General features: G+C 31.9%; 1 protein-coding gene across 1 annotated transcript in view; it reads right to left on the reverse strand.

Annotated features, from left to right (window-relative positions):
* Positions 1-9,758: 9,758 nt before the first annotated feature.
* Positions 9,759-11,287, reverse strand: part of LOC111086735 (carcinine transporter-like) — a 111,034-nt gene continuing 109,505 nt past the window's right edge. The window contains exon 11 of the mRNA XM_022390785.1: positions 9,759-10,051. Coding sequence (XP_022246493.1) covers positions 9,934-10,051 — 118 coding nt within the window. The 3' untranslated portion in view covers positions 9,759-9,933. The remainder of the gene's footprint in view (positions 10,052-11,287) is intronic.

Consider the following 11,287-nt stretch of genomic DNA (forward strand, 5'->3'; position numbering starts at 1 on the left):
ATTCAGCTCTTGCATAATATACAGGAAACTCGACGCACGTGCCAGAGGCAGCTCCTAATCTGAATGATTGTTTGACATATTTTGCACCATTTCCGTGGTGGCAATCATTTTCAACAGAATATGAACGCAAATTATTGTAAGCCTTATCTTCATCCGGCAGGCTGAATCTCATTCATAAGCATTTGGGCATGTGTGTTTAATGCATGGAAATATATATATAAATAATGGAAAATTCGACTTAGATTAGTATTTACGCTGAAGATTAAACATTACTATAATCTAATTGAAAGTCAAAAAGTTAAAATGGTTTCCATTCCGACAGACAGCCATGCCTTTCGAAGTGAATACTTTAGAGAAAAGTGGCTTATGTTAAAGACGTTGCTCTCGACAGACTGATTTGGGCTTACTTAATTTGGAAAACAATATATAAGCTTTTTATATATTAAACCAGTTTAGTTTATTCTGGCAAGAGTGTCTTGTTATTTTCCTTACTACATCAGATTGGGAGATATCTCTACTGGTATTTTTTTCTGTACGAATTTTCTGAACTTGATTTACGGTATAATTCGTCTGGAATATTGTAAGATTTGAATCTCCTATACATGTATAGTTAACACTGCATATAGTTGATAATTGTTTGATGTTTAACTGCACTTTTTTTAAACTCCACCCTCTCCATCGTACCAATTGAATTTTTGACTAAATACAAATGTAATGAGTGAGCCTGTTCAAGCAATTTACGGTACAAATAAATCACATTTGTCTGCATAATTTTTGCGGAAAGGCGACATAATAGCTGTTAATGTCGTTTAACTTTAGTGTCGGCATATAAAAACACGGTGATATTTCTTAAGTTGTATCTGTGAAAACTGAAAACTTTTCTGCAACTTATCCAATCAATAAAGCATCAGAGGAGAAATCGTACCGGTGTTCAGTTATAGCCTCGCGGTGCCGCTCTTAACGGACACTTTCTCGCGGTGTCGCTCTTAACGGATATGCGTGTCTGCAAAGTGGAAGAAAGCATCTTAATGGAAAACTCATAGCGTTACGCCAGGAATTAAAACTAAGAAAGCAGTCATTAGTATCATGCGCTATTTTTGGTAGGAACAGAAAATATTTTATTTCGTCATTATCATGCTCATCTCTTTGAAGTGTTCTCTGGTTTTTGCAAAGTACAGAAAACAAATTTTAAACAGATTTGCCGCGAAAAAATGTTTTTCAAAAAGATAAATGTAAGACATGACCGAGACGATGCGAAAATACACATAAAGAATTTATATAAGATACTTTTTAAAGTTTTGTTTTCAGTTGTTACTACGTTCTTATGGTATTTTTTAAAGTACTAAACTTATAATAAAGACACAATTTCGTGCAGAGTGCTAATGATGTCGTCATTTTTATTTGTTACTATTTTACACATTGCAAATATATCTCTATGTTGGCTTCTGTTTGATCATGCGCTCTAATAGTCTCAGTTTAACTGCGAAGTATCTTAACCAACAGGAATGTATTGTTAATATATATATTAATTTCATTTTATCTGCAATTTCAAATATTAAACACTGGTTTTAATTTTCCTTTTATTATTCTAATAATGAAAATGTTTAAGCCAATTCGTTGCAAGAGTTAAACAACTATTTTCACTTGGAAAAAGAAGACTATATAACAGTCTGTTTGATTACTGAAGGTATTAATAAAATACAGAGTCGAACCACTGGTATCGACAGAGAAAGTATTGTAGGATGACGTTTGTTTCAGCCACAAATTTCATGGCATATCATTGCACTGAAGAGATTAGGATTTAAATGTAGAAAAAAGTTAATAATATTTCCTCGACAGGTCTAGATTAGATTTAAATATTGAAAATCCTCATCTCATATTAGTGCAATTTATACAAGTGAAACAGATCACATTTCATGGTTCATAAATATTAGGCCAATTTGTTTAAAAGAAGATTGCTATTTCATCTTGTAAAAGCTGTTTATTATTGAGAAATGAAAAGTAGTAAGATATTAAAACACGATGTAGGGTTATTTGTGATATTAATAAAATAGTAACGAAGGTATACAGATAGGTCTGTGGTCTCAGAGCTGTTAAAAGGCAAGGCACCGTCGTTATCGTGAAGAGTTACCTCTCCATTACTGTGTGATACGTATATATATATGTACGTAACTTCTGTAACTCACGATTCTTATAACGATATCTAAAGTAGTTACAATAATCGTGTTAAATCTAATTACATTGTCTTGTTAATTACAAGATAATGAAGGTAAAATTTTGATTTTATAAAAATATGATTCAATTCTGAACACTAAAACAGATAATTCTGTCCCTTTAATTTAAAGGTCATTTATAAGGTAGAGGTAATTAATAGCTGGAGTTTTTGGAACTGACATGCTCATAATTTTAACCTACTGAGCAGAGGAATTGACTGCCACTGTTCTAACGCACCCTTAATTAAAGCTATACCATAGAGCCAACCTATGCCCTCTTGGAACTGATAAATATAAACAACACATTCACGTATCGTGTCATGGTTGTTGACTAAGCCACATATTAGAACGTTGTTTTGGCTGTGTTAAACTTACCAAACGGTAAATTTACTACCTCGTGAGGGAGAAGCAATCTCAGTGCGGATATGTTGTATATCGAGTAAAATAATTTATAGTATTATGGAATATTTAATTGCAACGACGAATCATGTCATGCTTTCTTAGTTAATTATGTTGATGTGATTTCATTTACATACGCAAATAATACAGACTGTACGATCAATACGATAAAATCCTAAAAATAGCTATACTTTTAAAACGGTCGGAAACGCAGTCGAAAAACGATAAACTTTTAGACCAAACAGTCTGATTTTTACAACATTATTATTTTCAAGTATTCGTGTTATATTGAGGCTATGTGCCGATTTTCTTTCACTTTAAACGAATGTTCAGGTGAGTTTTACAGAAAACAATCTTAAGAAAATTGCATATCAAAAATGTTTTGCATTATTCACCCGTGAGAAGGCACATATATTAATTTCTTTAGTATAAAATCACTGCACACTGCAACAAGCCCCCCTCAGTGGCACAGCGGTATGTATGCGGACTTACAACGCTAGAATCCGGGTTTCGATACCCGTGATGGGCAGAGCACAGATAGCCCCATTGTGTAACTTTGTGCTTAACTTCAAACAAACACTGCAACAATATTTTTTTCCGTTTCGAATGTTTTTTCTTAAGATTTATACTTTTGAAAAGAAGGGATAATTCTCAAATTACTTAAAAACTATATCACTAACTAATCTCTTGTAACATGATGTTATTAGCCTGGACTGGGCTTTCAACTTCCGTTTTATATATTTGTTACTAATTAAGGTTCTCGGTAATGTAACTGACACAAAAATGATTATTTCTATGAATTATTTGAAATATTTCTAGGTTTTTCTCGTTAGCTAATCTAGTGGAAACTCATCGAACAACTTATTTCACTATTTTAAGTTTTATCGCACAATCCTCCCAGGAGAAATTATTAACTCTGGTAGTCGTCATTAGATTATTAAATAAATTGAAACTTTATAGAACAATGCTGAACGGAACGTTTTTTATAAAGATGGGTTTCTACTTATTGTGTGTTGAGATTTAATCACACTTTATGAGAAAGCTGTGACTACAACGTATAGAATACATAAGTTATATTTATATTACATTCAGTAGAAGTCCCTGCGACTACATCAAGTAGAATACATAAGTTATCTTTATATTACATTCAGTAGAAGTCCCTGCGACTACATCAAGTAGAATACATAAGTTATCTTTATATTACATTCAGTAGAAGTCCCTGCGACTACATCAAGTAGAATACATAAGTTATCTTTATATTACATTCTGTAGAAGTCCCTGCGACTACATCAAGTAGAATACATAAGTTATCTTTATATTACATTCAGTAGAAGTCCCTGCGACTACATCAAGTAGAATACATAAGTTATCTTTATATTACATTCAGTAGAAGTTCCTGCGACTACATCAAGTAGAATACATAAGTTATCTTTATATTACATTCAGTAGAAGTCCGTGCGACTAAATCAAGTAGAATTTAAAAGTTATCCTTGACCTCTGAAATTACATTGTGTAAAACTCAAACATAGTCAATGGTTTTTGAGTCTATTTTATGTACCATTTAGAATAGTTCTCTGTATTATCTCTGCGATTAAACCACGTGATGGTCAGAATAGACGGTATCCAACAGTCTGAAACTGCACAAGATAATATTCAGTTGTCAAACCCTCACACTCTGGGGTTAAAGTAGACAATATGTAACTGTTAAACCCTCACACTCTGGGGTTAAAGTAGACAATATCTAACTGTTCAACCCTAACACTCTGAGACTACAATAGACAGTACCTAGCTGTCAAACTCTTACACTCTGGGGTTAAAGTAGACAATATCTAACTGTTAAACCCTTACACTCTGAGACTACAATAGACAGTACCTAGCTGTCAAACTCTTACACTCTGAGATTATACCAGACAATATCCACCAGTGAAACTCTTGCACGGTGAAATAACATTAGATAACACCAATCTTTCAACCCCTCACGATGAGACTGTACAAGACCATATCCAACTGTCAAACCTCTGCACCTTGAGAATATACTATGTAATATCCATTTGTTAAATCTCTGTGTTGTGAGAATATATTATATAATATCTAATTGTCAAATCCCCGCACCGTTGACACTACACTACATCAAGCTGTCAAACCTTTGAAGCTTGTGATTACACTAGAAAATAATCATATGTTAACCCATGTATTCTGAGACTATGGTAGACAATATCCAGCTGTCAAACCCGAGCAATATGAGGCTACACTAGACATTAACAATCTGTTAAACCCAGGTATTCTGAGACTATGGTAGACAATATCCAGCTGTCAAGTCCCCGTATATCTGACGTTACATAAACTATACTCAGTTCTCAAATCCCCCCATCGCCCACACACATTCTGAGATTACACTGAAAAATGTCCGGCTGTTAAACCCACGCACTGCGAGAGTATATTAGATACTATCCTTGTATTGTGTGAATGCACACAATTAGATACTATCCTACTGTCAAATCCTTGTATTGTGTGAATGCATTTGATAAAATTTAGCTGTTAAGCCACTGCACTCTGAGATAATACATTATATAATATTTAAACGTATCTGCTATCATACAAATTATTCAAGTAATGATCTTAATAATATACGTTTGAAAATATGTTGAATTATATATATATCTAAGAAGTTTTATTTATAAAGACTTTCAGAAGTGTCGTGCTGGGGATTCCACTATCTATTTAATAATAAATAAGTATTGTATTAATGGTTCCATTATTTATACTTCAACAATGTTTTTAATTATTTTAACAGTGATTTTACAAATTTCAGCAGCTACAGGAAATACTTTATGAAATATCTTAATACTTGTTTCTACAAAGTGTTTGAATATTAAACTAATTAGATATTTGAATACTGTACTTATAATAAAAGTTGTGAAATACTATTTACACTTTTGAGACATTCTAGGAAAGGAAAAAGCTAAAATACTAGACTATCAAAACTTCAAGGTTAGCGTAAAATACACTAAGGGGAAAAAATACGAAGTCATCTTTGCTAATACTGATAAGTAGGTCCCTCAAGTTTGTTAACTACACTTCAAAGGATTTATACCTTCAATCCTAGGAAAGAATGTACTTGTGAATGGCTCACTTCTGTTCGTGTTGAATATCATCATATATTTCTTTTTTTTTTTCCATTGCATTGGAAGACTTGTGGATTTTACGTCTCTCTGGGTATTTTTATGGTTCGACGTAGTAAAGTTTCTCTTTTCTCTTCAGTGCCCTCTGAAATCTTCCGTTGGGAAGAATAATGCGCTTATTTATAGTACAGTTTTCTAGAGACGGCCTGATGTTTCTGAGATATCAATAAGAACGCTATTTACAGGTAGTTTAAAGAAGAAGTAAGACAAACCGGATACAAAGCTCTAAGATATTTGTGATCCAAAAACTCATTAAGAGACAAATAACTATGTTTAGTTAGCTATTACCCAACGAGGTAAATTATCACACGAATTTCACTTAAAACAGGAAATAAAACTTGACGCTTATTACCGAAGAAAACATTAATGCTGCAATAGCTCACAAAACAAAAATTCAGTTAAACTAAAATGTTAGGACGAGGTGATTGTATGGAGAATGAGTTATGTTACGAAGGGTGAAAGCGGGTTCTAAGTATTTTTATACAGTTTGGGAAGAATGAATTACATCATGAGGGGTGAAAGCGTTCTAAGTATTTTTATACAGTTTGGGAAGAATGAATTACATCATGAGGGGGTGAAAGGGTTCTAAGTATTTTTATACAGTTTGGGAAGAATGAATTACATCATGACGGGTGAAAGGGTTCTAGTTTGCCTTTTATTTTTACAGTTGAGATAGTTTCAGACCTTTTTGGTTCAAAGTCTTGAAAACTTAATTCTGAAAATCTAACTACTAAACTCAAATCCTCTAGACGACAACATATGTTATTGTTTAGGTCGGAAGAACGGGGGCTAAAAGAAAGTGAATATAATAGGGTGATTCAAATGACTAGTGCCCAAGCTTGTTGAATAGTATTATTAGAATACTTTAATAAAATATTTTTGAAATGTTCTAAATAATAATTTATGATGTTGTTTCAATAAAAAAACAAAGACTTATAGGATTGTCATATCAATAAAATGGTCTCAGTACTGAGGCTTTTATAATGGTCAATTCTGGTAAATAAATCATGTTGCCATATTAGATATATATATATATATATATGTAATGGTTTAAGTAAAAGAAACGTGAATAAAATACTTCTGTTAGAGTGGCGTAAGAGAATAATTGGGTTGATTTTCGTTAAGTAAAAAGCAAAACAATGAACTATCTGTGCTCTGTCCACAACGGGTACTTAGACCTGAATTTTTATCGTCGTAAGTCTGCAGACGTACCACTGAGCCACCGGGGTGGGGACATGTTAGTAAACAAGTCGGTGTAATAGAAACATTAATAAGATACTGTTATAGAAACACTGGTTGGATAACATTTAAAAGTACTTGGAAAGAGCGTTTGAATTAAAGCAACGTAGCAAGCATGAACAAAATGGAAAAGTTGTATAAAAGACCATATTATGAAAACGGTTTAAGTGAAAAAGAAATTGAAAATTTAGATTTTGCCATATAATGATAAAATTGCACATTTACTTAATTATTTTTAGACATAAGAAAGTATGCACAGTAGATATTTTAGACGTAAGAAAATATATAACAGTAGATACACTAAACATAAGAAAGTATAGAAATGAATAAAAACCCTATAACCCGAGCACTTTCGAAAGGTGGACCTTTCTTCTTCAGAGGCAAACTGGGAAACTATATACAGTAGATATTTCAGACATAAGAAAATAGGGACAGTATATACTTTTAGACATAAGAAAGTCTATAACAGTAGATATATTAAACATAAAAAAGTATATACAGTAGATATTTCAGACATAAGAAAATAGGAACAGTATATACTTTTAGATATGAGAAAGTATATACAGTAGATATTTCAGACATAAGAAAGTATATGGAGTAGATATTTCAAACATAAGAAAATAGGAACAGTATATATTTTTAGACATAAGAAAGTATATGGAGTAGATATTTCAAACATAAGAAAATAGGGACAGTATATATTTTTAGACATAAGAAAGTATAGGGAGTAGATATTTCAAACATAAGAAAATAGGAACAGTATATATTTTTAGACATAAGAAAGTATATGGAGTAGATATTTCAAACATAAGAAAATAGGGACAGTATATATTTTTAGACATAAGAAAGTATATACAGTAGATATTTCAAACATAAGAAAATAGGGAGACTATATATATTTAGACATAAGAAAGTATATGGAGTAGATATTTCAAACATAAGAAAATAGGGACAGTATATATTTTTAGACATAAGAAAGTATATACAGTAGATATTTCAAACATAAGAAAATAGGGACAGTATATATTTTTAGACATAAGAAAGTATATACAGTAGATATTTCAAACATAAGAAAATAGGGACAGTATATATTTTTAGACATAAGAAAGTATATGGAGTAGATATTTTAAATATAATAAAGTATATAAAGCAGTATATTTTAGATGGGAAAAAGTATTACACATTGTACTTTTCTCAGTGCATAGGGAATTCTAGTGATTTTTAGTATGATATTAATTCAGAAATTGATTTACATATCTTTTATTTTCTCTTGACCAAAATACTCAAATATTTTTTACTTCTATGTTTTTTTTTTCACACTTCACGAGAAGGAAAATTCTTCGATATTTAAGATATGTAAGAATTATATTATTTCTCTTAATTCTAGTTCAATATTTCATACCTTTAATGCTTTAGCCAAGGCAATGAGAGAATAAAAAACGGTCAATACGAATAGGAATATAATTTCTCATTTATTTGTTTCTAAAAAGGCCGGATTTGTATCACTGTACACTAAACAAATTTGCTATACTAGAAGAATTTAGAGGTAACTGTTTTCCAGTATGTTTTAGAAATGATAAATCAATAAAACGGAATGCACCTTTTAACCCAGAATCAGTTTGTAATAAGGCAAATTGGTTTTGTTGAATTTTGTCAACAGATGCCGTTAATGTATTTATGACGCACTTACAGCTTTGTTTTAGCACAAAGCTGAACAATATGCTATCCGCGCTTTGACCACCACGGAGAATTGAACCTCGAATTTCACTGTTATAAGTCCGTAAACTTACCACTATCCCACTGAGGGACCATAAGAATAAGATAACTAAAGTAGCAGAAGTCGAACATTTAATAGCTTACATATTGGAAAATGGAATTACGTGTAAAAATGTTAGTATTTGTTTCACTGAAAGTTTGGGCAGGGGGCGCTCGACTCGCAATTTGCGGGTCACGTATTCGAATCGCTGTCACACCAAACATGCTCGTCGTTTCAGCCGTGAGTGCGTTATAATGTGGTGGTCAATCCCACTATTCGTAGTTAAAAGGGTAGCCCAAAGAGTTGGCGGTGGGTGGTGATGACTAGCTGCTTTCCCTCTAGTCTTACACTGCTAAATTAGAGACGGCTAGCGCAGATAGCCCCCGTGTAGCTTTGCGCGAAATGCATAACAAACCCTGAAATTTTACAGATATGTTTCGACAAGTTCTGGAAAGTGAGCTTTTGTATGTTTCTGAATTTCACGCAAAGTGACACGAGGGCTATCTATCTGCGCCAGTCGTCTGGAATTTTGATGTAACAGACTAAAGGTAAAGGATACACTTCACCTAGTGAAGATACACTGCTGCTTATCCATTAAACTTGAACTTTAAAAAATTATGGAGAGTACATTTAAGTTTCTTTATCAAATTGTATCGAAACTGGTTCAGACAGTTACCCACAATATCAGAGAGACAACCACGTTTTTCTATTTAGAGATAGGAACGTATTTAGCAGGAAAAGATAGTTAATGTAATTTACATATTGGTTAGCTAGCTAATTCGCAGAATAGGATTTCTTTGTTTAAATAACATATTTTTTTTTTGGAATCAAAAATGCTAGATCGAGTTAAACTAGTAACAAATTTGTCTTTCGTCTGTGAAATCTTCTTTTACAAGTCTGTTTCATGTGATCGGTTTTCCTTGGGCTAAGAAAATAAAATAAAAAATCAAAGACCGAGTTTGGGATCAATCGTTTATTTGTAGAAATCACGTACATTCGGAACTCTGTCTTTTGGGAAAATGTCGAGGAAAGTAGATGTAATGTAGTTACTTACGAAAAAAAAAAAGATAACAGAACATTTGGTCTTGAAGATGGTGATGTGCCAACCATGTGCGTTAATCTTCACGTGCAAGGTTCAGTTGTGTTAGAGAACAGTGACGATAACAGTTTCTGTTGGGGGTTCAGGACAGGATTGTTGATCTGTGTTTAGCTCGATGTCGCAATCAGAGTTTCTTCTGAGAACTTCTTGGCGTCTAAGGAGGCTGCAAAAACAGATACTTATTAAGTATTCCAGTGAGTTGAAGGAGACTAACGTTAATATAGTATAAAGGAATGTGTGCAGGAGAAAAAATAGTTAGATTAATTATTAATTAGGTTAAAGTTTACATGGTACATAAGTATTATCATCAGAAAAAATGGATTAAGTAGAGTGACGTTCACATGGTAGGTTAAAGTTTACATGGTACATAAGAATGTATGCAGAAAAAAAACTAGATTAATCATTAAGTAGGTTAACGTTTACATGGTACATAAGTATTATCATCAGAAAAAATGGATTAAGTAGGTTAACGTTTACATGGTAGGTTAAAGTTTACATGGTACATATGAATGTATGCAGAAAAAAAACTAGATTAATTACTAAGTAGGTTAACGTTTACATGGTACATAAAAATTATCATTAGAAAAAAATGGATTAAGTAGACTAATATTCACAGGGTACGTAATAAGGCATTCAGTAAAACAAATCAGGTTAAAGCGGACTAAGACTAACGTTTACATGATATATAAGAAGATATTCAGAGGAAAAAAATAAGTAAATTAAACTAGATTAAAGCCCACAAGGTACTTGTGTATATATATATATAAATATAGTGACGTATTCAGCAGCAAATATCTATTAATGTAGATGATGGTATAGATGGTAATGTAGATTGTAATATAGAGGGTAATGTAGATGATAACATAGACTATAATATAGATGGTAATGTAGATTGTAATATAGACATTCCCATATATATTACAATCTACATTACCATCTATATTATCATCTACATTACAATCTACATTACTCTCTATATTACAATCTACATTACCATCTATATTATCATCTACATTACCATCTATATTATCATCTACATTACCATCTATACCATCATCTACATTACAGTCTACATTACCATTAGATTGTAATATAGATGGTAATGTAGATGATAACATAGACTGTAATATAGATGATAATGTAGATGGTAATATAGGTGATAGTATAGATGGTAATGTAGATTGTAATATAGAGAGTAATGTAGATTGTAATGTAGATGATAATATAGATGGTAATGTTGATTGTAATATATATGGGAATGTAGATTGTAATATAGATGATAATATAGATTGTAATATAGATGGTAATGTAGATGATAACATAGACTGTAATATAGATGATAATGTAGATGATAATATATATGGTAATATAGAATGTAATATAGATGATAATGTAGATG

The sequence above is a fragment of the Limulus polyphemus genome, unplaced genomic scaffold (assembly GCF_000517525.1).
Source record: "Limulus polyphemus unplaced genomic scaffold, Limulus_polyphemus-2.1.2 Scaffold1375, whole genome shotgun sequence".
Taxonomy (NCBI): domain Eukaryota; kingdom Metazoa; phylum Arthropoda; class Merostomata; order Xiphosura; family Limulidae; genus Limulus; species Limulus polyphemus.